Below are 27,402 nucleotides of genomic sequence, written 5' to 3'. Positions count from 1 at the left end.
GCCACCACCACCACACCACGGAGGCACAGACCCGTCTCCGGCTAGCTGGGGCACAAACAAGTGTGGTAGGCCTGGTTGCCCGCACCAGCCACGCGCGCCCGCACACGCAGTGCTAGGCTCCTGCGGCTACCGCGTCGTCTGCGTCCTGCGTCCTGCTGCTCGGCGCGCGCAGTATCTCTGATTTGCCCGTGGCAAGCGCGACCGTGCGTGCACTGGTTGGTGACCACATGTGGTAGGATTGAGGATTTTGGACGCTTCCTTCCCTGTACATGCGCTGCACCGCTGTTCGTGCACCGCTGGCACGCACGCACGGGCTCTCATGGAGATCCTGTTCAGCTCACAGCTCTCGCTGCTGCAGGTTGCCAGATCATGCATGTGCAGCGAGTGGTTCCCAAGTTCGAGCCGTGTTTCACCGTGTGGTGTCTCCCCCCGTGGTGGTGGCAACTGGCAAGTGTGCTACACGCGCTTAGATGGACGTACGGGTGGTGAAAGAACTCGAAAATTGAAGCATAGCAATTTGAGATAGGAGTTAATAAATATCACGCTAAAATAATATATATCACAAAGGTAAAAATTGATTAAGGCTTACTTCCTCCGTTCCCTCCGTCTCGCAAAGAGTGTCCATTTAGAAAATTTCAGACATAATAGAGAGTTAATAAATATCACCCTAAAATAATATATATCACAAAGGTAAAAATTGATTAAGGCTTACTTCCTCCGTTCCCTCCGTCTCGCAAAGAGTGTACATTTAGAAAATTTCAGACATAATAGTAGTGATGAAAAATATCAATATTACCCCTAATAACTAATGTTAATTTGTGATTGAAAATCGTGCTGCTTATTTAGTTTTCTGAATTCTAAATAAATGCAAGTATATTGGAACTAGAGAAATAACATCAATTGATCATTTGATTGGCTCTACGCACTTCTCCATATGTTTTTTCTTTATTGGTGTGAATATTGCTTTAATTAGATGATGTTTACTAGAGTTAAAAGGACAGAATAAATTTTAGAGTCTAAATGGATAATCTTTGCGGAACTGAGGGAGTAAGCTAGATTGTAAACGAGGCACAGAGATCATGATCCGTTACTGCTTAGATGGACGGTGCCAATCGCGATGAGATGATGATGCAATGGCGGGGTGCGATCGTGGATTCGTGAAAAATACATGGTTTGGTACTCATATTTCCCAGGGTGCAAGTACGTTCTGTCTTTTTTTTTTTGCAAAAAAGAACGTGTCGCTCTCTTTTAGCACACGTTTTTTTAAGAATCAACAGGGCTAAAGAAAGTCCAACTGATCAAATTTATTTCTTCAATATGAGATTACAAGATTAGGGAATCATCCTCAGCAATGAATTGGATGTCAGTAAATACTTTGAAATTAAAAATAGGAGACCACAAAGGATCACCATCACAACACCTAAACCGCACCAGGTGAACGAAACCGACACGAGAATGAACACGGCATTCTTTTGACGGAGGCCCACGGGCTTGTGAAATACTACTCTTTCTTTGTCTTCTTGGTTTTATTTTTCGTCGGCTGGCATGAGACAATTCTTCTTCTCCTATGGGCCGACTGGTACAGGTCTTCTACCTTTTCTTTCCAAAAAATTAAACAGTTCTGCCCAGTCCACGATCTCTTTGCTCGGTCCAGCCCAAGTCACAGCAGAGTTTCCTCCCCTCGGCCTTCCGCAGCAGTCCAGCTGCAACCCACTCGCCAACTCCCACGTTCTGCCCCGCTCTCCGCCACGTCAGCGATCCGCGCCACCACCCAACCACCCCATCACTCCCCTCCAATCCCCATCTAACGCTCGAGCACCACCCTCCCACGGATCCACCCAAAACCACCTCCCGCTCCGGCGGCTCCGCCCTCCCCCAAAATTTCGCGTTCCCTCCCAAACCCACCCCGATAAATACCCCCTCCACGGCTCCACCCCCAAATCCCACACACAAATCCTATTCCACTGCTTCCCTCTTCCTCCAGATTCCAATTCCTCCGAGCGGTTGCTGCGAGCGAAGCTTCCCGGTTTCCGGCGATGTCGGGGCGCGGCAAGGGCGGCAAGGGTCTGGGCAAGGGCGGCGCCAAGCGCCACCGTAAGGTGCTCCGCGACAACATCCAGGGCATCACCAAGCCGGCGATCCGGAGGCTGGCCAGGAGGGGCGGCGTCAAGCGCATCTCCGGCCTCATCTACGAGGAGACCCGCGGAGTGCTCAAGATCTTCCTCGAGAACGTCATCCGCGACGCCGTCACCTACACCGAGCACGCCCGCCGCAAGACCGTCACCGCCATGGACGTCGTCTACGCGCTCAAGCGCCAGGGCCGCACCCTCTACGGCTTTGGCGGCTAGATCGGTTCCTCTTCTGGTGGCGGACTACATGTGGTGGTGGTGGTGTGTTCTGGGCATAGTGTAGTCAGTGCTCTGTGTATGGATGCTGTGTTCTGTGGTGGTTGTGCTCTACCCTTCGGGATGTTCGAGTCTCTAGTCCGTCTGCTGTAATATCTAGTTGCTGTTATCAATGGAAAACCCTCGGTTCTATCCTCAGCTGTGCCTTCGGTTCGCGTTTTGGTTTGAGATCCTGTCTGAGATCGATGCAGTGCTGCTCATGGCTCTATGTTGTGTACAATTGCCTTCTTGTTTCTTTGAAGAACCCATCAGAACTAATCAACCTGCAATCTGAAGAACTGCAAGAATTATATGTATCCGTGGTGATTTTGAATCTATTGGTCTCCTTGGTTTAATCTGCAAAGTTGTGTTCCCATGCTAATTGATGCATGTTTCAGGCTTTAGTTTGCGCCATTTGCTTGGTTTCTTTGCATGTTTCAGAGTTTGGAAACATTATGTTCTCTGCAGTCAATTGATGGGTGCTTTTGTGTAATGCTATTGTAGACTAATTGTAAGCGTAAATTCAGAAAAGCTGCAAACTGGAGAAATGAGTATACTAGCGTTCACAAAGCAAGAACCGAACAAAGGTCAAAGGTATGGGTGCTTGTTTCAGATTTCTGCCTGTTTTAAGGCTGGGATCTTTAGTTTGGACCATTTGTTTGGAACTTTTGCATTAGCAGTTTCAGACATTTAAATTGGACCTTTTGCCTTAGCTGTTTCAAACATTTAAATTGAACATTATATCCTCTGCTCAATACAATGTGTAGTACTTGTCTTTACACAATCGCATGTGCTTTTGCTTCAATAGGAAACTCACAAAGCTGTAATCTGAAAAATGAGTGCTTGGACTTGATACCATGTTTCCTGGATTCTACATTCTGTAAACTCAAGGAGTTTAGCATCAGAGAGGAATCTGATATTCTGGACGGCAAACAAGAGTAAAAGAAGGGTAAAAAACAAGTTGCTGTTCATGTGACATGTTGCCAGTACAGAAGTGCAGAGATACTATTATCATTGCTTGCCTGGTAAAACGTTGTTATACAGTGGAGACATCCAATGACCCAAATACGGCCTTCTATTTTGATTGATACATCAAGCCTCTGTAGAGCAACTATCAGGGGGTACATGAAAATGCATTTATGAGCAAGAGCAACTATCTGAGGCCAATTTTCTCCTAATGATATTGCTTGTTCCGTGCAGGAATATACACCAGTCTGACTCGTAGGATCAGAACAAAAATGAGAAACCGTAAGCTGATCTTTTGGTACTCCTCTACAGCAGAAATTGCTTCCCGGTGTATGTTTTACCATATTCCCAATCCTTGGGCACGACATTGAAACTGGTCAGTGTCTTGCCATCACTTGAGCTGAGCTCGAAGGACAGGGGCTGGCCCCTCATGTCACAGTTGATGTGCCACACCTGACCCCAGTTGCGGCCCATCGAGAGCCATCCTGACTCCGTTCCTTTGATCTTCACCGATCTCACATCACCCGCGCCACCAACGTTGCTGATTAGGACTGTGAAGAAGAAGTGTCGACCGTTGACAGAAAACCTGACACCACCTTCACGGAGGCACTTAACACTGCAAGTAATCAAGGAAACATGTTAGTTTCACTCAGTCAACTCTTCTTTTGAACACGCTATTACGTTGATTCTAGCTTCATTTAGCTGTACATGTATATCTTTAGTTAGCTTTATACACAACATTTGACACAGAGTGAGACAGTTCACTATAGGTGTATATCTGTCATTATGGAAACACTGCTTATATTTAATGAACTCGTAAGTAAGAAGTGGTTGGAGAGCAAGTGCAAAATAGTTAAAATGTGCATAATAGTATGCATTGCTTCAACCAACAGCCCAATGTTCTTCAGAACACAGATCAATCAGGAAAGAATATTATTGCATCATGTTCTATCAATCGGCCATGTAGGAAATAATCTCAACTCGATTCTTGAACATGTACCTTACTCACCAGAATGCCAACTTAGATGCACATAATGATGATTGCACATGTATACAACATTTCGAATGCCACTGGGAATGCCAGAGTAGTACTTTGCTAGACTTATTTATAAATGCATGTGCCAAGTTTTTAAAATCTGTTTGGGTATGGAACACTACATATGAAGAAAACAGGAATATATAAGCTAAGATAATGGCCGACTATCAAGTCACCATCTAAAGTTCTGTTTAGAAATGCCTAAGTAAAGGTGCAGATAATGCTGACACATTTCGTGCTGGCTCCCATAATGGCCATGCTACTCCTTATACAGGCAACCAATGGAAAACAAAATATTCACACAAAATGCTGTCCAAAGTATCCAGAGGTCTGAAGTTGTGGCTAGAATTGACAAAACCCTGAGACTAGCTCAGATATGAGAAATTTTCTATGTTTTTGAACTTGGTCTGCACTGCCTAGCTCCACTTATTCTACTTCCTAATAACCTTAGACTAGTCAAGATACAAGGGGCAAAATAAAACTCACTACTAAGCAGATTTAGGATGAATACAAAGTAGAGAAATCAACCAAAAGTAAACTCATTCATTATTAAATATAGGGACGTTAGTAGTTTCTGTTTCAATCCAACCTGGGACCGTTATACCGCCAATAAGCAGGGTAATCAATCATATATATTTCAGGATATAGTGGTTTTTCCATCCACTTGGGGTTTATCAGAAACCTTTCAAAATAATTCTTCCACTTACTGGGTTAGAGAGTCAGATGTCCTGACCTCTTTCTTGCCTACCAAATTGGGCTACTACAATTTGCCTAATACTACCTCCATTCCAAAATGTAGGTCGTTTTGACTTTTCTAAATACATAGATTTTGTTACGTATCTAGACATAATACCATACTGAGGTGCATAGCAAAATATATGTATCTAGAAAAGCTAAAACGACCTACATTTTGAAACAGAGGGAGTAGTTCCCGGTCAGAGCAGTCAAAATGGAACTGTAATACTCATGCACACTGGCCGTTACAGCTTGTGAAACTATGTGGTCGAACCCTCACACAAGTTGACAATTCTGGAAGAGGGTCCACTTTCACCCCCTTCTTGGCTTCGCTTTCCTCACCAACGGACACTCGCAATTCAGCTTTTCTTGGGTTCCACATTGCGCACCAACTCAATTCTAGGTCAGCAAGCGCTTTCACAGTTTCACACAAAGTTGATTAGGGAAAAAATAACCTCAGATCTAGCAGAAGCAAAAGCAGCAGCCAAGAACGACACATACCGGCGGTACTGGATGGGCATGACGCCGGCCTTCCAGAGCGCAATCTTCTCGAACGCCTGGATGGGGAGGAGGAAGTGGTGGTTGGGCGGGTTGCAGTGGCCGCCGGCGTCGGCGGGGAGGCCGTAGTTGGGGGCGCAGAAGTTGGTGGCTGTGACGACGATGGAGGTGCCGGGGAGGCAATACTTGAGATTCTCGACGCACCTGACCTCGTAGCAGCCGCCGCACGCCGCTCCGCGATCGAACAGCGCCGTGCTCAGCCCCACCGTCGCCATTCCGTAACCGTGCTTCCCCAGATCCCCGAACCCGCAAGCCCCACCTGCACGCCGCATCACGAAGCCAAAAATCAGAATACATTCCTATGGGGAGAACCAGAAAACCGCAACCAATTCACGAACTGTACGGTCGCACAATTCCGGTAAGCGAACGTGCGGTTTGGGGGGAGATTTCGTTCCGGTGGCACCCCGAAAGAGAAATCTTTATGCGTGCTCGCAGCATGGACATTACGAATTAAAGGAGTGAAAGGACGGTTCGGCGGAACTGAACCGTGGATGCGGGTGAACAATGAATGAGGCAGGCGAGGCGAGCTTTGGTGCGTACCAATGGCGTCCTCGGGGTCGGCGGCGTAGTAGGAGGCCTTGGCGGGGCGCCACTCGGAGAGGGCGGAGGAGCCGAAGGAGGACGGATGCTGGTGACCGGCGGCGAGGGCCGGGAGGAGGAGGAAGACGAGCAGTAGCGGCGGAGCCATAGCTCCCAGCTGCTCACTGCCGGTGCCGGTACGCCTCGGTGAAGCTGGAGGCTTGGGGGCCTTGAGGGAGGAGGGTGGAGTAGAGTAGTAGTAGACAGTGGAGGAACTGTGCAAGTGTGATGCTTTGTGCTTTGCGGGTTCTGGGGCCTTCCTGCTTTTATAGATGCTTTGCAAGGGTATGGTATTTTAGTGGAGATTTTTTTCGAAGTGCTTAGCCTTTGCAGATTGCATGTTTGTTTTCTGTGGAGAACAGGGGAAAGGGGTTGACGTAGAAAGGAATCAAAAGGCCGGATAGGGGGAAATGTAAATGATGGTGTTTAACTAAACTATGCTTTTGGTGGGTGAAACTTCAATTCTCCGTAGACATGCACCACGTTTCAGAATTCGATGGATTAGCTCGTACTAAAATGACACTGTTAATTCAGATGGTGTGGTGATCTGCACTAGTAGTTCTAGTAATTTCAAAACAGAAGTGTAGAACCCGGGCATGCTGCATGCAGTTTTTTTTTTGTTTGATTTTTAATGATCCATTTTCCTTCGTGTGAATGCGGTTGGTCCTTCCAATTTTCATCTGTCGCTCGGCTCTCTCTGTTTTTTGACAGTCATTTGAGCATACAGGTTACTACTCTATAAACATTGCAGTACAAAAACTCTACCGAACGTACTGCAGATTACTAAAGTGCTCTACTCCTAATACGGGGTGTAATCTCAGCGACAATGGTAGGTAGAGGTAGAGAATGAAAATTCTTGAATCGTGTCTCCTCGAAGTACAAAGTTATCTAGTAACTCATGAGCCTCAAATCGACATCACTTCTCTTAGGGCCCAACTTGATGCTGTGCTTATTTTTGCATTGGTTTCCTCTGCTACCGGTACTGTTAGGAACCAGAGGAGGTTTGTATTAACCAGGTGCTCACCGGGGACGGAAGGAAACCCTCTCCAAGGATCATCCGGGACATTTTGAATCTACGGACCTGCCATCTTTCAGGTTGCTTCTGGGGATTCGACCTCCACCGTCCGGGCGCCACGGCACTCGTACACGCATGTGAGGTGGTGTGACCACCCTCTTTTTCTGTCGTCCCCTTGCTAGCAAGGGGCTGTTTGGATGGTGTCTAAACTTTAGCCCTATCACATCACACGTTCGAATGCTAATTAGGAGGATTAAATATGAGCTAATTATAAAACTAATAGCAGATTCCCTAGGCTAAATCGCGAGATGAATCTATTAAACCTAATTAATCCATCATTAGCGAATGGTTACTGTAGCACTACATTGTCAAATCATGGACTAATTAGGCTTAATAGATTCGTTTTGCGATTTTACCTAGGGGTTGTACAATTAGTTTTATAATTAGACTATATTTAATACTCCTAATTAGTGTCAAACAACCGAGTTGCGACCCAGATTCTCCACGACACGCGCATCAAGGCCCAGGCACACCGGTGCACCTGGGTGCGCTGCCGCCATGGGTGCTGTTGAATTCCATGGAGCCGCCCGAAACCAAGCCATCCCGATCTTGACGGATCCAAGCCGATCGCCTCGCTGCTGCGGTCAACGAACTGCGGCGATGGCGCGGCAGGGCGGCAGCAAGATCCGGTTCTGTAGGCGAGGCGGGCAGTGTATCTGTATCAGCGTGTGTCGTGATAAGATGCGCCAGCATTTCCTGAAGATCGGTCAACGTGCCTGCTCGCGTTGTGTATTCGCGTACAGATTTTAATCGAATGCCAGAGTGGACTCGGGTTCTGATCAGACGGAGTCAAAGCCTCGTGAAACTGCACAGAGTTAGCCCATGTTTAGTTGCTCAATTTTGGAGTGCTAAAATCATTGTGCCAGTACTGTAGCACACTGTAGCGTTTCGTTTGTATTTGTGAATTATTGTTCAAACATTGACTAATTAGACTCAAAAGATTCGTCTCGCAAAGTACAACAAAATTGTGCAATTAGTTTTTAATTTCGTCTACATTTAGTACTCCATGCATGTACCGCAAGTTTGATGTGATGGGGAATCTTCTTTTTGTATAGTGCCAAAGTTAGGATTTGGAGGTGAGGTCTTAGCCACCGCGACGACTCGGGTATAAGGCCCTCTTTGGCACGGCTTATTTCGACTTTGGCTTCATCTATTTCACGCAAATCGAGACACTGTAGCGTGAAGCCGTTTTGTAAGCCGGGACTAAAATGAACTAGAAGCCGGGTGAAGCCAGTTTTTTTGGCTTCACCGGCTTTGGCTTCACCGGTGAAGCCGTTTTGGGATGAGCCGTGCCAAAGGGGGCCTAAATGCGCATGAGTTGGCGTCGCCCGGCTCTCGCACAGGCGCCGGTGGCTACGGCGTCGTCGACGTATAGTGGAGAATCCAATCCGTGGCAGCGGGACAGGAAGGTGCGTGGGAGGGATCGTCGAAGCAAGCAAAGCAACCCTTGCTTCGGAGGCACGGGACATCTTGCGCAAGCCGAGTGGAGGAGTGAGAGGACCAGCCAGCAAGCAAATGCAAGAGGCGATGCGCCGGCCCGTGCCTCGCCGGCGACGCGTAGTCGCGTACGGCTCACTCATGCTCTGCCCGCGCGCGTTGGCAGCAGCGAAACGAACGAAACGGTGGTGGTGGAGCGGGGGGTTCCTATCCATCACACGGAAGGTAAATAGTAATACATCGCACGGCCCAATAGGCCCATTACTGTGCTTCTTCCTCAACCAGCACGCGGACGCCTTTCTTCCGACGCGCGCCGCCGCCTGAATTTTCTCCCTCTCCGGCGTTCCCGCCACCGAATCCGCCACCGCCAACCCCCACCACGCGAACCAGGCCGCGCGTGACGCCCCCGCGCGGAGCCTCCGCCACCCCGCGTACGGCGGCGCCGCCGCCGCCTTACCGCTCCGCTCCCGCGTCCACCACCGTTGCTTCAACCCAGCTGGCCAGCTCCTCGCCCCCGCCGCCTCCCCTGCCCATCCGGTTGTCCGCCGCCGACTCTCACCGCCGTCTCGCCTGCCTCCACCGGCGGGCCAGCCGGCCACCGCAGGCCTCCTTCTAAGCCGGCGGCCACCTGAGAAGCCCCAGCCCCGAAACCCGAACCCTAACGGCTCTCACGGCAGCGACATCGACGTGCGTCGGCAGCGGCGCTCGCGCGAAGGAAGGCTGGAGCGGAGGAGGAAGACAACCAGATCGAACGGTCGAGAGGGTTCGCACGAATCTCCAATATTGGAAGTTTGATGGGCTTCCCACCTTCCGGAAGATGGATAGGATTCCCGGGTGGAGCGGTGGCGGACGGAGCGCAGCAGAGCCGTGCGTCGGGGGCCCGCCCGTTTGTTTTGCCTATTGTCCGAGTGGGCCGCCTGCAACGGCTGGGCCTGGGCGCGTACACGCACGGATTTTTTAATTTTTTTTGAACTTTTGTAATTATAAGCAAAAATATATGTCAAAGCAATTTCGTAACTATGTCTCGTATATAAGATTGGATACTTTGTATAGGTCCAAGCAATTTCGTACGCAAACATAAGAGAAGAATGCAAGATATATTGTGACGGAGCAACTTGCTGGCTTGCTCAAGTCCTGCAGTTGCCGACTTGCCGCCCCGGACGCCCATGGCCCTGCCCTCTGCGCAAGTGCGCGGCAAGCCGCGCCGCCGCTCCTTGCAAACCATCCGTGCGCTCGCTCCCGGGAGTGCCGAGACAGCTGGAACGAAATGTTAAATGTTTCGTGGTCTGGATCGCTCCATGGCCCAATCACTACTTCGTTTCTTCTTCTTAAGGCCTCGTTTGGATACGCAGTGCTAAACTTTAGCACAGTACTAAAGTTTAGCACCTTCAAATGGGATGTTAAAGTTTAGCACTTGGGGCTGTTTGGTTATTGTGCTAAAGTTTAGCACTTGGGGTTGTTTGGTTATTGTGCTAAAGTTTAGCATCTTTGGTGAAAAATGACTACATCGCCTCATTTACTCCTCTTCGTGCCTACCCTCACCTCCCCTGCGGCTCCTGCGTTTCTTCTCCTCTCACCTAGTCACTTCTCCTCCCACCTCGCCTTTCTCGCCGGCCGCGGGTGTGCTCAGGTGGCTGCCGCCTCGCCGCTAGGCTCAGATCCTTACCTGATCCCCGCTGCCGCGATGAGGCCGTGTGGAGCTTGGATGGGGTTGGCAGAGCGGTGGGTGGAGATGCGGGGCGCGGCGAATCGGTGGTCATGGGTAGAGTGGAGGGTGTGTCTGGCATGGAGCCGTCCCATGGCGCAGTTGGTGGCAGGCGGCGTGGGGGGACGTGGAGGAAGGGAGGCGGCTGGAGGAGGGGGGGAGAGGTGAGCCTGAGGGAGTGGCTGGACCGCCCGGGCTGCGTGATGGAGGTGTCAGAGGCGGTGGCCGTCGCGCACGTGTAGGGGGTGGTCGTGGGCAGCGTGCGCCCCTCGTGCTTCGTCGTGTATTAGATCCGCGCGCCCCCTCCAGTCCGGGCGGAGGAGGACGGCTGGGCAGGGTGGAGGAGGTGGCGCGGCGGAGGAGGACGGCGGGGTTGGGCGGAGGAGGTCGGCGGGGTTGGCGGAGGAAGCATGGCCGGCGGAGGCATGGGGCAGGGCCGGGTGTTGGCGGCGTGGTCGGCGGGGGAGGCAGCGGGGGCAGGCAACGGGGAGGAGAGAGAGGGGGCAACTAGGAAAAATGTGGAGTTGGGATCGCTTTTAGCACTATTAGCACCCCTTGGGTGTGCTAATGAGAAGGGTTATGCTAAACTTTGGCACATCACTTTTAGCACACATGTTTAGATGCACAAGTGCTAAAAGTTCTATGCTAAAGTTAAAAGGCGACATATAGACCACCATTTGAATGTATTTATTCCTGGCTAATGTAGCATAGCCTAAAAATTCATAACCCTTTTTATACGAGCACAAATGAGGATAAAAATTATATAAGAATCATTGGAATTTTATAAGATTTTATTTTTTTATAGTACATCAATTTTCATCTGAAGCCATTTTGGCAGCCACGTGTAATTTGTGCATCATTTATAGTTAGTGTCCTTTTGCCTTCCCTTCATCCCCTCGTAGAGGTGGGGCTTAGATCGTGTTGAGTGAGCATTGTGACGTCTCATAGTGGCATGTTATGATTACTTACTACATTGCTCTCGTCAATACTGCATCGTGCTGGTCTGAAAACACGATTCGTGGAAATGGCATGTCATATCAACACAATATACACTCATTGTATTGTGTGAAATCTCAAATTCTCCACGTTGTAACTGCCATGCGACGGGAAGCACGGGTAGAAGAGAATAGAGAAGGAGGAAATAGAAGGGATCTTTTGATTATATTTTGTGCACTAGCTGCTCAAATCATCGTGACCCACATGTTCGTGCAATACTAGCATTGTCTTGGCCTAAAAATTTGTTGTTCAGTTCCTAAATGCCGTAATAGAGTAGCCTATAAAAAATGTCATGGTCTAAATCTTACCTTTAGCTCCTCCCAAGCTAAGTCATCAGAGAGCTCAATTCGAATGGGTAGTAGGCGTATCTGAAAGCGCACCTCAATCCTGCGGTAAAACAAGGTTTCAAAACAAAACACGCCGTGCAACATGTCCTTTTTCCCTTCGCAAAAAAAAAAATGCCCCCCCCCCTGGCGAAAAGCGGAGGGTACCTTCAAAATCAAAACGTAAAAGCGTTGGTCAACCAAACAGCCTGGCAGGTGGGGTCAGCGCCAAATGAGCGCACACCGGGCCCATTCCAAAATGCCGTCTTCCGGACGTTCCGGTTCCATCGGGCGTGGCCCATCTCCATTCTCCCGGCTGGCCGCCCTCTTCTCCCCCCTTCCCTAGTTCTAGTTCCCTGCCCACCTCTCTCGTCTTGCCCTCCAGCTTTGCCTTCCGCTATAAAAACCCTAGCTTAAACCCCCCGAATCCCGCCGCTCCCTCTCGCCACCACCACCTCGCCGCGCGATCCCATTTCGAAACCGAGAGGGGAGGTGTGCTCGTACTGAGCTCTGCGCGGAGCCTCAACCCTAGGCGGCGTCGGCGACTCGGCGGTTCCGATGGCGGCCGGGGGCGCCGCCGACGGCGACCAGCGGTGGCTTGTGGAGTGCCTGACGGCCACGCTCGACACCGCGCGCGATGTCCGCGCCTACGCCGAGGAGTCGCTCCGCCAGGCCTCCCTCCTTCCCGGTACGCCGCCCCTCACCTACTCTCTCCCTCTCTCGGTGGCGATTGGTGCCCGATTGAATCATGGGCGCCCTTGAGGTATTGGACAATTCAACTTCACGCGTTGGCGGGAAACCTGATTTTGCTTGAGTTTTTGGTCGCGCTCTAGTAGCGTGTTGGCTGTAGACACTGCGAGCGTGCCATTTTCCAGTAGGAGGCGATGGGATCCCCCTAGGAGCGTCAGGAATGATTATTTAGGAGTACTGGTTTGCCGCCGCAGCATTGCCCTGTTCTGCATTGCATTAGTGTAACGTTGCTCTGGATGCTAAGGTTCTGATTGGTATTGCTTTGCTCTATGTACACTCCTACTCTTCCAGAGGCGATTGGCAGGTGGCTTCTTAATAGCACAACTTTCGTATGTTTTGATATGATAGCTGTGTGAGAACATCTCTATTCTGGGGCCACAACTGCGGAATCATATTTCTTTTTTGAAATGAACCGGCAGGAGAGCTGCCAATTATATTAAAAAGGAGATGTTCCCAGACGGGAAAAAAATAATTACAGGCCGCTCGGGTGAAAAAAAAGAAAAAACGCACACACTTTTAGGGCAAACAACGCCATTCGACAACACTTAGGGCAGAATCATAAATACCTAGTATATTTCACAGCACAACATGACAACAGCGAACCTGGCCCCGATATAACGTTTAGCAGCTTCATTGATACTGCTTGACATTCTGTTAGGAGTGAGGGTCTTTTTTGTACTGAAAGTGAAAATTTGATTGATCTGAGCATAATTTGTACCCATGAGGCCATGACTCCTAGGCTCCTATTGTAGTTAACTGAGGTGATCATAGAATTAGTATGCGACTGTAGACATTAACAATACATTTTGGTTTGGTAGCATGCAAGTCCAACTATTCAATTTCAGTTGGTTGTGACATCCGTCAATTACTAGTCATTCAGGATGAAGCCTTTTGCTACCCAGCCTATGGGGAATTGATTTGGATTGGTCACCATTCTTTGACAGATGAAGTGCCAGCTTTTCCTAGTCTACTATCATGAACTGACAATAGCCTGTTTTTTCTGTAACGTTTCCTCAGGATATGGAGCTGCCCTTACAAAAGTCACAATCAACAAAGAGATCCCGTTTGGTTTACGTCAGATATCCTTGCAGCCATCTATTTACAATTGTTTTTGTATTATAACTTTCTGTTGCATGATGTGTGTTTGTCAGATTGCCTTTTTCATGAGTCACTAGCTTTTGTTGCTTGTTGGTCCTTTACAACCTGCTACCTTGCCGCTGTCTTGCTAAAGCAGTTCATCAAGCAGCATTGGCAAGAAGATGAAGAGAATTTCGTGCCCCCTGTTGTTTCTGCTTCTGAAAAGGTACCGTCATATACTGTTAATACTTTATATGTAACAAAATAGGTCTCAAGTGAGAACTGAGAACATGCCCTTGATGCCTTTTTTCCATTGCTTCCTTGGCTTGCACAAGCACAAGAATATGGAAGCATTTTCCATTTTATTCTTTAATCACAATTGCTGAGTTCACGATTTAAAAGGTTACAAGCTAGAAAGAATGCAAGAATTGGGAGTGCTTTAGAAGTATGCAACCTGGGCCCATCGTTTTCTTTCCTATTACAACTGGTGACACTTCATTTCAACCTTTTATTCTTGGAATTGATGCTAATTTCTAGGAGAACAGTTGGGATGCCTCCCACCGGTTAAGTATTGGATAATAGAAGGATGTATTTATGGTGAGAAGTGAGATGTTGAGAGCCCAACTGGGGCTCAAAGAAAAATAGAGGTGATCAGTAGACCACTTTGATGCCATCTACACATTTCAGTGTGGAGTTCTTGAGCAACGGTTTTGCTTTATATAAAAGCAATATTAAACACTTTAGGCTACGTTCTCGAGGCCAGCAGATACATCCGTTCATCTGTGCACCCAAATATAGACAAGATGCCCTTTGTGATCTCACCTGGGCATCCGTTATTGTAATTAATGCTTTTGTCCTTGTATATGTACGTTACAAGAAGTCAAGAACAGTAGACTACCGTATGATTCTTAAATTTTAAAATGTTGTTGTATACCTGTGTTGTGTCTATATTACATTGTTCTCAATGTTATTTTCTTCAGGTGGTCATACGGCAGCTCCTGCTTACGTCATTGGATGATTCTCATGGGAAGATTCGCACTGCTATCAGCATGGCTGTAGCAGCTATTGGGCAACAAGACTGGCCTGAAGACTGGCCTGAGTTACTTCCCCTTCTCTTAAACTTAATCACTGACCAAAACAATGGCAATGGAGGTAAATATTTTTTGTTGCTTCATGGTATATTGAAATGAGAGCATGCAGCTGTTTTAGGGGTGTATTTATGGGCCTGAAGCTTAAAACTTGATGCTGTCAGTCTCCTACACGCACAAGGTCCCCCAATTGTGTTGTTTCCTTAGTAACTTCTTAGACCAGATGAATACCCCGTTTGGTGGGCATAGATTCTATTATGTTCCTAAAGAGGCATTGAGGGTTTAGGTGGGCATAGATTCTTTGATATTTCCCATTAAATGTTCCTAGAAAAATATTCTAAGTATTTGTGGCATTGGCCTATGTCAAGTGTCTCAAAAAAGTACACCTACTTTTTTATACCATGCTTTGCAGACTGGTTTATTTCATACCCTGCTCTGTCATCACATGTTCTTGATAACTTTGCTTTGGAGTTTCAGTGCAGCCTAAATCTGAATAGCTTCATCTTAAGATGCTGTGTTTCTAACCACATTATGTAGTGAAATAGCGCATAAGAAAATGATTAGTTTTGGAATTCATATCAATGTCATTTCTGAAGGCAAAGACATGAGTTACGTAATTTCGGGTTATAATCTTCAAATTTTGTATTGCAGTTCGTGGAGCATTAAGATGCCTAGCCCTTTTGTCCGATGATCTGGATGATACATGTGTTCCGAAGTTGGTGCCAGAGCTATTCCCATCATTGTATAGAATAATATCATCTCCTCATGTATGTTCAGATTATAGCTCTTTAGTATTTCTAGTCCTGTGGTCCATTTCCTTGTGACAAATTGATTAGAAGACAATTTCATTTGCTTTGGTCCATGAAAAACAGCTGTATGAAAATTCTCTCCGGGCAAAGGCTCTTGCAATACTCCATTCATGTATTTCCATGCTTGGATCAATGAGTGGTGTTTATAAGGTAGGTTATTTTTTGTTTACTTATAAGTCAATTTTGCTGTTCTTCACATTATGGAAACTGATGACCTTTTTTATGCAGAGAGATACTGCCAGTTTAATGACTTCGATGCTTGATCCACTAATAGAGCAATTCTCCATCATTTTAAATTCCCCATTGCAGTCCCAAAATCCTGATGACTGGAGCATGCAGATGGAGGTATATACACCATACAGCCTGTATTGAGACTGAATGCATGCATCGCATATATTTAGTAGTGACTCTTATTTTTGTCTTATTCTCAGGTGCTGAAATGTTTACTTCAGCTTGTACAGAACTTTCCCAGGTTGCCTGAAGCTAAAATTTCTGGCAAGTATATGCGGTTCATATTTTGCGTAGTAGCTTGATTGTAAACCAAACTTTTCTGATAAAATGGAGAATTTGTACAGCCATTCTACCATCTCTGTGGCAGACATTTATTTCGTCGTTCAAGATCTATCACCTATCATCCATTCAAGGTTCAGAGGATTTAGATTCTGTTGATTATGATTCTGATGGCAGTGAAAGAAGTCTCGAGTCCTTTGAGATTCAGGTAATTCTTTTAGTTAATTCCCTGTAGGCTGTTGCAAAATCTTGAAATCCCCAATCTACCACCGAAGAAGCTGTTGTCCCTTTTGTGCCACTACATTTTCTTGTTTCCCTACATTGCATGTTTCTCTGTCTCCCATCAAATCTGACCTGGATGCCATCCACGCCCCTTCCTCCTGGAGAGCAACTAGGAAATTTTGGGGAGATTTGAGCAACCAGGAGGAAGGAAGTGAAGGACGAGGAGAGCATTTAACCTTAGACATAGATGTACAGCCCATCATACTGGACCCCATGGACGGTCACCATAGTGTTTGGCAAAGCCATGGAGGGGAGCTCGGCAAGAAGCAACGCGAAGCTGGCACAAGATGCGCTGATCATTGTCGACATTAGTGTGAGTCATCAGCTGCGCTCGGCTCGTCACCCCCCCCCCCCCCCCCCCACCGCAGTGACGCTTTGGGTTTCTACAGTCCTCGTATGCCTCGGACAGAGCACCTGGGTTTCAATATCTGCGGGCGCAGGCGGCGGTGAAGGAGCAGTCGTCCCCTTTTGGATGAGACCAATTGTAAGCAAGGGTAGAAACACCATTCTCACAGAAATCTGCCACTGAATGGAGCCCTAACGTCTGTTTGAGCTAACGGAGCTGATGGGAGTGGCGGTGAGGGAAAATAAAAATTCATGCGGTGGCACAGCAGGGTCGAGAACTTTTCTAGTGGCAGATCGAGAATATCAATTAGTTTTATGGCGTACAAGGAATTCTCTCTAATTTTTTCATTTCTGTTTTCTGCTGATACTCTTTTTCCTGCTAACTTCTGCAGTTATTTGCCGTTGTTTCTTGATGTTCTTTTTTTTACAGTTATTTGAACTATGGACAACAATTGTGGGTAATTCTAGATTAGCAAAGGTACGTCTTTCTAATTATAGTTTTGTGCATCATGTGTTTGTATTGATTTTCAATGTTGTTCCACTAGGTTATTGGGGGGAACATAAAGGAGCTAGCATACTATACTATAGCCTTTCAACAAATAACTGAAGAACAGGTATGCCTTGCTGAAACACTGCAACTATATTAACATTGCTTCCTTTGTTCTTTTCGAATCATGTTTCAGACTTTTGCACTTTTTTAATGATAACCAGAAGTGGACCACATGCACCTATAAAATCGTGCCCTTGGCTACCATTGTTTGGTCTAAACTTGACTACTTTAATCTTACTGGCCAACAAAGAAAGAGATTGAGCTTTGCACAGTGACAGTGGTACAGTGCAGCATACATTAAATACGATATAGTCAATTTAGAGAGATGTGTTTCTTCTTGGCACGTCATTTAAGGAAGGACAGATGGAGTATGCTTCTTGCAAACATTTTGTGTGCTAGTTATTCTTCATGTTCCCTTTTTCTGTTTTCCTACCTATTAGTTATACATTTGCTTGTTCTGTTTTTCTAGGTGCAAAGCTGGTCTCGTGATGCTAACCAGTATGTTGCTGATGAGGATGACGTTACTTATAGCTGTCGTGTGTCTGGTACAAACTGCAAACTGATTTTCTTAGTAACTTGATTTGTTTTATTAAAAGTGCAATGCTGGTTACCAGCGGTATGTTACCTTTTTTCTAAGAAGTAAGAACCATAAAGTTGAAAGGAGAAGCAGTTATTAAACTTAGTTTTCTTTACTACTGTCTTGCATCTATCAAATGGTACTTACTGCAAATGCAGCATTGTTCAAAGATGTCTTTCTTTGATGTTGTTTTGTAAAATGCAGCATTGTTCAAAGATGTCTTTCTTTGATGTTGTTTTGTACAATAGAGACCCTTGTAATTTTTATTTCAGTTGGTACTTGTTAATCACTCAGCTGCAGTGCTTCCTCACATCTTTTCGGTTTTCAGGGTCTCTTTTGCTGGAAGAGATAGTAACTGCTTTTGAAGATTATGGAATCAACTCAATTTTGGAAGCTTCAAAAATGCGTTTTCATGAATCTCAAGAATTGAAACAAGCGGGTTCTGCTGACTGGTGGAGGGTGAGTTTTCAATTTATATATTTGAATTCAGCACTTCAATTTCTTGCGTATCATGTCCTGCTTTAGGTCTAAGTCTCGTTAGCAATAAATTATATTTGTATTTTAAATATTCTGATTTACATAATCACGCCATACATTCTTTTTAAATTTGCTGGTATTATGCTCAATTGCTCATGATGCTTTCTGCTGTTGATATCTAATCCAGCATTTTTCTTGTGGCAGCTACATGAAGCATCACTTTTTGCTCTAGGTTCACTGTCAGAACAGTTGTGTGAAGCACAGGTTAGTTTATGCTTCTTTTGGTTCTGCTGAGCAGTTTGTTAAAGCAACTGATTTTCTCTTGGTATTGGTGCAACATTTTACACCCTCTGGGTCTTGTTTTGACATTTTAGGGTTTTCAACATGCAGATTTGACCATTAGTCTTTATTGTGGCACATTTTTTAGAGTAAAACATTAATGATGGCATGAAGTTTATTGATGAAGAATCACCTGGTACCATTTGCATGTCATTAAATATTGACAAATATAACTGCTAAAGATCTAATAAGTGGACCCCATGCACTTACCTGTGACACTTCCTCGTTTTGTTACCATAGCATTTGCATGCATGTCCTTCGATGGAGAAAGCCAAGTTTCCTGGAGGAAGCTACCCAATTTTATAGTAAAAGTGCAAAACTTTAGGACACTTAGTTTAGCTTGCCCTTGTATTGTTGTGCCTCTGGTTTAGGAGCCTCGATGTTGTGTTGCTGCAGTCTGCACAGCTTTCTATCTGAAACTCTTCATGGTTCAACTTGCCACGTCCACGTGAGATATTCCCATTCCTGTGCTTGAGCTGTTGGTGGGATGGCTATGAGTCTACAATGGATAATTGTAGGGACTACTGAAGTGGAGAATAGATGTATTTTTGAGTTGTCTTACATGGTAGTTATGGAAATGGGCCACGAGGGCTGGGAGCCTGGGACTATGGACTATGTAATATATTTTTTGTTGTTCCACTTATTTTTTTGAGTGTAGGTCAATGTATGCTACCTTGCATGGATGTTCCAACTGGCGATTTAACAGTCCATGCCATCTCTCGGACTGCAAAACTAACTGAAGCACCTGGCTGTAACATTCTTGAATAGTACAAGAGCTTATAAATGCTGCTTTTTAAAATGACTAAAACCATGACAGTTAGGGAAACGGGTCATGGGGGCTGGGAGCCTGGGACTATGGAGAATGCACTACATTTTTTTTCATTTTTTTCTTTTGGGTGTATGTCAATGCATGCTATATTACCTCGCATTGATGTTCCAACTGGCAGATTTTAGCGTCCATGCCATCTCTGTCTGCAAAACTAACAGAAGCACCTGACTGTAACATTCTTGATTCTTGAACCCTATAAGATACTATAATGCTCTTTTTTTAAATGATGAAGCGGCTTATTGCTCTAGCAGGTGATGTAGAGAGTCCTCGATTGCAATTTATGCTCCTTTTGAAATGACTAAACTAACGGCTTGCTTCTCTTATTTATTACGTGCTTTCTGCTGTTTAGGATTCTGGTTTCGCAAAATACAATGTGCGGGATTTACTTGAGCAAATGCTAACTGACATTATGGTAACAGGTATCTTTCTTTACTCTAGGGTGGAGAATTCTTGGTGTCCCTATTTCACTACTAATCTTTTGAGTTTTAGGGGTGCATGAGTATCCATTTCTTCACGCACGTGCATTCTCCATTGTGGCTAAGTTTTCTTCTGTGGTAAGTTTCCTTTTTTTCCACTGCTTTTGTTTTGTTTTAGTTTCAGCAAGCTTAATTGGGGGGAAATGTGTCAGATAAGTAAGGAAGTCAGTGAACAATATCTATGCTATGCTGCTCGTGCGATCGCCTCAGATGTGTAAGGCCTATAAATCTTTTGTCTTACAATTTGTGACTTAACACACAAGGAGAATGTTCCATCCATCTTTGTTTTATTTATGTTTCAGGCCACCCCCAGTTAAAGTTGGCGCTTGCAGGGCACTGGCCCAACTTTTACCGGAATCTAATCAGGATTTGATTCAGCCCAATGTTATGGGCATACTCTCATCTCTTGTTGATCTTCTGCGGCAGGTAGTTTTTGGTGTAAACATTACCTGTCATTACTTTTTGAAAGATATGACTTCATGGAGTTTTTTACAGGCATCTGATGAAACACTGCATCTTGTTCTAGAAACCCTCCAATCAGCCATCAAATCTGGTCTGTCAGCATGTTTGTCAATCCATTTTTTTTTAGCAAAAAGACGTCATATAATGTATTGATGCTTTGAATTTTGAGCTGGTAATTTTCCATACGACAATGTAGGTGGAGAACAATCAACTTTAATTGAGCCCATCATTTCCCCTATCATACTAGATGTTTGGGCTCAACACATTGCTGATCCATTCATCAGTATTGATGCTATAGAAGTGGTAGAGGTATGTTCTCGTCAAAACTGGATAGTCCCACACCATCCACTTTTTTTTCCCTTTTAACTGATTATTCACAAATTTCACATATGCAAATATTACCTTAAGTCTATTTCATTTTTAGTACACATGATCAGTAATGTACACCAAGAAACTTGTGATGCTATATTTGTGTGTTGTCTAAGGCTTGAGTGCCTCTTGCGTATACTCAGGGTGCGTTTGGATCTCCCGTGTACCTTGCTTAGCCAGGCTATCTCATACCTAGCTCATCCGAGCAATGCTTTGGCAAGCGAGCTTTCTAGTTTGGTTCCTAGGTGCAAACTCATGGCGAGGCCACATTCTCTGCAGCAACTGTCAGCTTGCTGCCGAGGGAGAGCAAATTCTGCTCGCCAAGCTGGGCAAGCATTTTCTTGCTGCTGCAAGCGAGCTTGCCTCCAGAAGCTAGAATTTTTTGGTGTTACCAGATGCCGGCCCTTGCTTAGCAAGGCTAGAATGCATTTTGCCGTAGAACCAAACGCACCCTCATAGTGTTTTCGAGAACCATTCTGTCCAGAATTCTTTAGATTGCATTGGGGAAGTGACCAGAATCAAGAATTGTTGAATGAATCAGTATTAATGTATATTTGGTAGTGATATACTTCTTTTTTCCCAAATACTTAATGTTATTGATGGGCATGTTACTACATCTTTTAAGCAAAGTCTTTGCTGTTCATGATGGTTTCTGGCTTGTTTCTCTACAAAGTATTTTATGTTATTCCATAAAGGGTTCCTGTGCACCTGTTGTCCTTTGTTACCAGATGGCTGTACATTTTTTTCTTTTTAACTCCTTAAAGTCACATTTAACATGATTCCTTAGTGTTTAGGCCATCAAGAATGCTCCTGGATGCTTACAGCCCCTTGTGTCCCGAATCCTCCCAACAATTGGATCCATTTTAGGGAAAGTAAGATGCAATTTCAGTTTACACATCACTGTCATTGTTCTTCTGTGTCTGTCAGCTTTATGCAATTCAATTTTCTGGTCGTTTGCCAGCCCAAGATCCAGCCGGATGGACTAGTTGCAGGTTCACTGGACCTGTTGGCGATGATACTAAAAGTATGTCTGCTACAGCTTCAAAGTTCTATGAAGTGGAAATCATTTCTTGTACAGTGCTTTTGACTTTATCTTTCACAAACTTGTGAATTTAAACTTAATGCTGCTTTGCATATCTCAGAATGCTCCAACTGTCGTGGTTAAAGCAGTCTTTGACACATGCTTTGTTTCTACTGTTCAAATTGTTCTTCAAAGTGATGACCATGGAGAAATGCAGGTACATGCTAAAACATGATTCAATTGTACATTCAGTATTCCCTCTGTATCACAGTACTTATCTGCTTCGCATAGGAGGCACATCATATTGAGTAATATTTAGTAGAATAGTATCAATATAGTAATTAAGAATGATTCAATTCCTTTTAGGTTTACTTAACTTTTGTGCCCCTCTAGGTGTAGGCACCAAGCAAATATTGCGAAATGGAGGTAGTAGCTAACCTACTTTGTTTGGAGATGTGTCCCTAATATTATCTTTTCTCAATTAGAATGCGACAGAATGCTTGGCAGCATTCATATCAGGTGGCCGGCAGGAGTTGCTTGTTTGGGGTGGTGAACAAGGACATACACTCAAGATGCTACTTGATGCAGCTTCAAGGTAATGTCAAAATCAGCCACAAAGATATCACAGTACCCCCATTAGACAACCATCTTAGTCGCCTGAGAAATATCTGAAAGAACCACATTGCAGGATCCTTCACCTGAGGGTAGAAACTCAGATTTGTTTCCTCTGCAGTTCAATTCTGATTGCAAAGCAAACAATATGTTTGAAATGGGATTTTTTTGTTGAAATAGACGCATAATTCTTTGCAGAGGATTAAAAGAACACCAAAATTTTCACATTCTCTGTGCCACTCAGCTATAATGAACCAGCCTACCTTGTCCAGATATTTTAACTATACTTTTTTTTACTGTATAATGATTCCATGGTTCTTTAATGGTTTGCCAGGCTCTTAGATCCAATGTTGGAAAGTTCAGTATCACTCTTTGTTGGAAGCTTTGTTTTGCAACTCATTCTACAAATGCCTTCGCACTTATCTGCCCATATACCGGATCTTATTGCTGCTATTGTGAGACGAATGCAAACAAGCAGCATTGCAGGATTGAAAAGCTCACTTATTGTTATAATAGCCAGACTAGTAAGTTCATCTCTCCCTCCCACCCCCTTCTCTATCTTGGTTAAATCTCTATTGCATTGAGGACAGCTCTATTAGACTATTACTTACCCTTGTTCAAGATGTGTCCTCACTTCACTTCGGCCAAGTTTATATGACATGTTTGGATATCATGCATGATAAAAATGAATAATTATAGTATGTCTGGGTGTGTGTTTGGGTCTCTGTATGACTCTTTCTTCTCCTATTAATACAACAATACGCAGCTCTCCTGCGTGTTCGAGAGAGAAAAAATAAAAATGAATAATTATAATTTCCAGTTAGGCTTGGCACAGGTAGTTAAATGTTTGTTTTCCTTCTCTACAACATGGCTTTATAAGCCTGGAATGCTTCATTGTCATGTTTATGTGACATGTTTTTTTTTTCCTTGTCAGCACTCCTTTTTTTTTCCCCTGACATACTTAGTTTTGGAGTATAGTCCAGGCACGAGTTTCACAGCATTCTCCTTTCTTCTGTTGCTTTTGGTCTTTGCTTGTCTAGTTGTTTTTCCCCACATTTTGCTACTCACTCTATCTGATTAATTGCTATACTTATGTAGAGAGCTCAACCTCTCATATTGGTCTCATGCTGGACGAGTTTTGTGATCAATCCAATGCAACTATACATCAATGTTTCCATAGGAACTGTGGTTGAACTTTTAAATCTCTAATCGTGTGAATAAACAAAAAACAGAAAATAATCTCATTAGATTTACTTTAACATCATATTATATAATTTTAGTATATAGTTTATTAAAATAAAATACATTATAGTGAAGTATACTATTGGAGATTTAAATTTAGGAAAACCTACCAGTAGTAGTAGCTAACACCCTGACTCACTTTTCTTAATACTTTACAACAATTGGTAATGAAAATAGTAACAAAACATTAAAACATAATATTAAGAGGCTGGCGCCTGACTGGTGAACTGGTGACCCAACTGGTTCAATCGCGACCCAGTTTCAATGCAATATCTCAGACAACCTTTATGTCTGTTAGTATTCTTGGATATTTTTTTTAAAAAAATTCTGTACCATCATCGTCCATTTTCTGGTAGCAGAATCTAACTGTCACATGTTCTCTTTTACTTCACTTGGAGTGTATACCGAGGGGGGAAAAGTAACATTTACTTCCTGCCTGCAGGTACATCTGAGTGTACCAAATGTTGATCAGTTTATCAATCTTTTGCTTTCTATCCCTGCCCAGGGATATGGCAATTCACTTGTTTATATTATGTCAGCATGGTCAGAGCTACAAGGCAAGTGCTCACATGGACAGTATCATATAGTGAATACTGTATTAAGTTTACCTTCTCTTTTGTTTCCCTTAATATGGTTCCATGGTATATATTTTTTTATAGGTGAAATTCAGGGAGCCTACCAAATAAAGGTAACTACAACTGCATTAGCTCTTCTCATATCAACTCGTCATCCTGAGCTATCTAAGGTTGAAGTTCAAGGTCATCTTATTAAGGTATTGTTAAGAATTGGTGTTCAACAGTTAATACTTTGCCTGATAAAAGTTCTATTGGAGTCTGACCCAAAAACATGCAGACTAGTACAGGTATAACCACACGATCAAAAGCTCGGGTGGCTCCTGATCAATGGACCAAGATTCCACTCCCAGCTAAGGTAATAGTTGATTACTCACATTTCCACTCCCATCAATGTTTCATACTCAGGAATGCAACACTGATCTTACTTGCCATTTTTTTCTTTTGAAAAGGGAAACAGTAGGGGGGACCCCCTACTGTTGTAAGCATTACTATTATTATCATCATAGAGGGCTGAAACCCCTCAGGGGAAAACCTATGGAATTTACCCAGATTTAGTTCTTTAGCCTCATCTTGCCAAAGCCAAACTTTGCCACACTTGAGTTAAGAAAGGTTGACTAACTCAGGTGGCTCTTTGGTTTGCAGCCACACTTGTTCCAAGATACCTTTTCTGCCAACCTGGTTCCATGCATCAGCTACTTAGAAAAATGTGACAAGATTCTCCTGAGCTAGCTTAGCTAAATATTCAAAATCACCCAACCTGAAGCAAGTAAATGTGGCACATGCAGGCGACAGTATATGGACCAAACAGCCCATTTATGCATTCTGTTGCTAATGTTTAATGTGATGTTAGCCATCAACTAACTTTTTCATAGTACTTGTACTGAACATTTTTTTAATATGGATTACACAGATCTTCTCGCTATTAGCAGATACATTAGCTGAAATTCAGGAACAAATCGGTGGTGGTAGTGACGATGACTGCGAAGAGGTTTCTACGCTGCATCTCATCATTTAGAAGTTAGAACTCTTAACTGAGATGCTTGTTTGATTCTAAGTTCCAACCTTTTGCATTTCAGGATAGTGACTGGGAGGAAGTGCATAATGGTGACACTAGTATACCTGATGATATCATATACTCGGCATCAGTTCCTTCAAATGCGAATCCATCAGTTGAACATCTAAATGCTATGGCTAAAGTTTTTGATGAGGTTTGTTAGCAACAAATATTGCTCCCTTGGTATTTATTTTCATATTTACACCATATTTACCTCCAGTTGTACAACAGGACGAGGATGACAGCTATGATGATGATCTGACAAAAAATGACCCTGTTAATGAGGTTTGTTTTCACTGCCGAAATCTTTCTTTTAATTTTTGAATTACATGATGCCAAAGTGAGTGAAATAATCTCTCTTATTCAGGTGAAGTTAGCAGATTTTCTGACAAACATATTTACCAACCTGTGGGAGAATGATCGACCACTGTTTGAGTATCTTTGCCAGGTAAAATGTCATTGACTAGTTCCATCACACTATAAATCAAAATGAAACCTTCCCTGGTTTAAGTATGAATGTACATTAACATTGTCTGGCAATAAATCTTTGCAGGGCCTATCTGATTCACAGAGGTCAGCTGTTGAAAAGGTTTTGAGGAAGTGATGCGTTTACATGATTTCGAGCCTACCTTTTAGGCTATATATTCGTCACACTAGTGAGCGAGTCTTGTAGGCATTGGCGTGGTTTTCATGCTTGTTGTAGGTTATCGGTGTAAAACTGATCCAGTTCTGAAGCGGGCATTGCAAGGTTTTGTTAGCGTAGGTTTCTTTATCTTCTTTGTATTTAAAATGTAAAAGATGTAGCTACCCATGTGTGCGTTTGTTGTACGGTGGGATGATGTTGGTATCCATAGCTGGCTTATCGAAGGGCCGCAAAATCTCAGAATTCACAACTTTTGTTCTGCAGACGGGCCTTGTTTCCTCGGCTTTTGTTCATGGTATGGATTTGTTGAGCTATTACGGCATGTTTGGTTGGCACGCTTAAGGTTAGGCTTTGATTTAGCTAGCTGCCTAACCTTGACAAGATTTCTTTTTTTTTTCTAGTCTCACGTGTCATTAACGATAAAGCGTGGCAAGATTTTCTATGGCTATTCGAAGTGTGGCGAAGAATTTGATTTACTAATTTTAGGGTAGGTTTGATGAAACCTTTGGCATAACCAAACAGGCCCTTGATCAGCCAGCTGCGTCTCTCATGCGGAGCTAGGAAATAGGCTTACAGCCCATGCAACTAGGCAGTTTTGGGCCTGATAACGAGCCTGCGAACACCTTGCATTTTCCAAGTTTTATCCCGAACGAAGTATTATACTATTATTATACTATTATTACTAACCTACTTGGCGTACAATAGCATTTGAGACCCGCGATCCTGCGATTGATGGCGAAAACGACGCGCGGTTTAGGTGTCCCTGAGTCACGCTAGGAGCCACATCAGCAGCCTGCTGCTCGACGTGGACAAGCGGGCGGCTGTGAGCCACGGAGAGGCCAGCATCCGCGCCTCCTCGCCACTGCGCTCAGCCGCTCATGGCTCTCCACGCGGCCATATTTTTAGCTCGCCGCTGGCGACTTGACGCCGCGCTGATCTGGCACCCGCGGCGGGGCTCCTTCCCCGACCGTCCGTCTGTTTGCCTCCATGGGGACACCGATGGTAACCGACAAGCAACCCTCGAATCGAACGTTGATGCTTGCTCTGATCCCTTTCATCATACTAAAAGAAGACGACCGACGCTATGCAAAAGACTTTACGTCTCCGCGTTTGGTACAACGTTCCGAAACAAACAATAGTGCAAACTCGTTGGAAATGAGCGGAGAATATGAGAAAAATCTGAGCATCAGCCGTGAGTGAAGCACCCACGGAGCTGGAGCCTTTTTATTGTCGGGGAGGAGCTAAAAATAGTGGCTCCTCCAGCTCCTCCTCATTGCTGCCCACCCGGAGGCACCTCCGGGCGGGCGGGCGGGCGGCAGACGGGAGAGCTCTGGTGGGCGGCGGCCGACGACGACTTCTGGGGTAGAGACGACCGGGAGGCGGGGGCGGAGACGGTGACGGCCGGGAGGAGGTGGGGGCGGAGACGGCGACGGCCAGGAGGAGGCGGGAGGCGGGGGTGGAGGTGGCCAGAGGACGGCCGACGGCGGGAGAGCTTCGGTGGGGGAGAGTGAATCGGTGGGG

At 44.9% G+C, this 27,402-nt stretch overlaps 3 protein-coding genes across 3 annotated transcripts; 2 read left to right on the top strand and 1 right to left on the bottom strand.

The window, feature by feature from the left end:
• The first annotated feature begins 1,928 nt into the window (after positions 1-1,928).
• On the top strand, positions 1,929-2,543 carry LOC117864450 (histone H4). The gene has a single exon (XM_034748560.2). It carries the CDS (start codon positions 2,037-2,039, stop codon positions 2,346-2,348), a length of 312 nt encoding a protein of 103 aa, XP_034604451.1. The 5' UTR covers positions 1,929-2,036; the 3' UTR covers positions 2,349-2,543.
• An 828-nt stretch (positions 2,544-3,371) lies between these two features.
• Positions 3,372-6,514, bottom strand: LOC117864449 (expansin-A10). The gene is made up of 3 exons (XM_034748559.2): positions 6,220-6,514; positions 5,623-5,938; positions 3,372-3,966 (listed from the first exon to the last, which is right to left on the bottom strand). Exons 1-3 carry the CDS (start codon positions 6,365-6,367, stop codon positions 3,657-3,659), a joined length of 774 nt encoding a protein of 257 aa, XP_034604450.1. The 5' UTR covers positions 6,368-6,514; the 3' UTR covers positions 3,372-3,656.
• A 5,575-nt stretch (positions 6,515-12,089) lies between these two features.
• LOC117863816 (uncharacterized) lies at positions 12,090-26,144 on the top strand. The gene is made up of 33 exons (XM_034747674.2): positions 12,090-12,482; positions 13,562-13,623; positions 13,755-13,847; positions 14,602-14,773; positions 15,361-15,476; positions 15,582-15,668; positions 15,747-15,863; positions 15,950-16,013; positions 16,094-16,236; positions 17,086-17,133; positions 17,201-17,269; positions 17,675-17,750; positions 18,111-18,241; positions 18,464-18,523; positions 19,777-19,846; positions 19,917-19,981; positions 20,056-20,117; positions 20,206-20,329; positions 20,399-20,456; positions 20,562-20,674; positions 21,529-21,606; positions 21,696-21,758; positions 21,877-21,972; positions 22,241-22,350; positions 22,702-22,891; positions 24,052-24,166; positions 24,269-24,381; positions 24,462-24,539; positions 25,095-25,172; positions 25,261-25,392; positions 25,470-25,523; positions 25,606-25,686; positions 25,792-26,144. Exons 1-33 carry the CDS (start codon positions 12,353-12,355, stop codon positions 25,840-25,842), a joined length of 3,099 nt encoding a protein of 1,032 aa, XP_034603565.1. The 5' UTR covers positions 12,090-12,352; the 3' UTR covers positions 25,843-26,144.
• The last annotated feature ends 1,258 nt before the right edge of the window (positions 26,145-27,402 follow it).

Source organism: Setaria viridis, chromosome 7, assembly GCF_005286985.2.
Source record: "Setaria viridis chromosome 7, Setaria_viridis_v4.0, whole genome shotgun sequence".
NCBI classification, from domain to species: domain Eukaryota; kingdom Viridiplantae; phylum Streptophyta; class Magnoliopsida; order Poales; family Poaceae; genus Setaria; species Setaria viridis.
The sequence above is the reverse complement of the archived record's forward strand: the minus strand, read 5'-3'. Positions and strand labels throughout refer to the sequence as shown.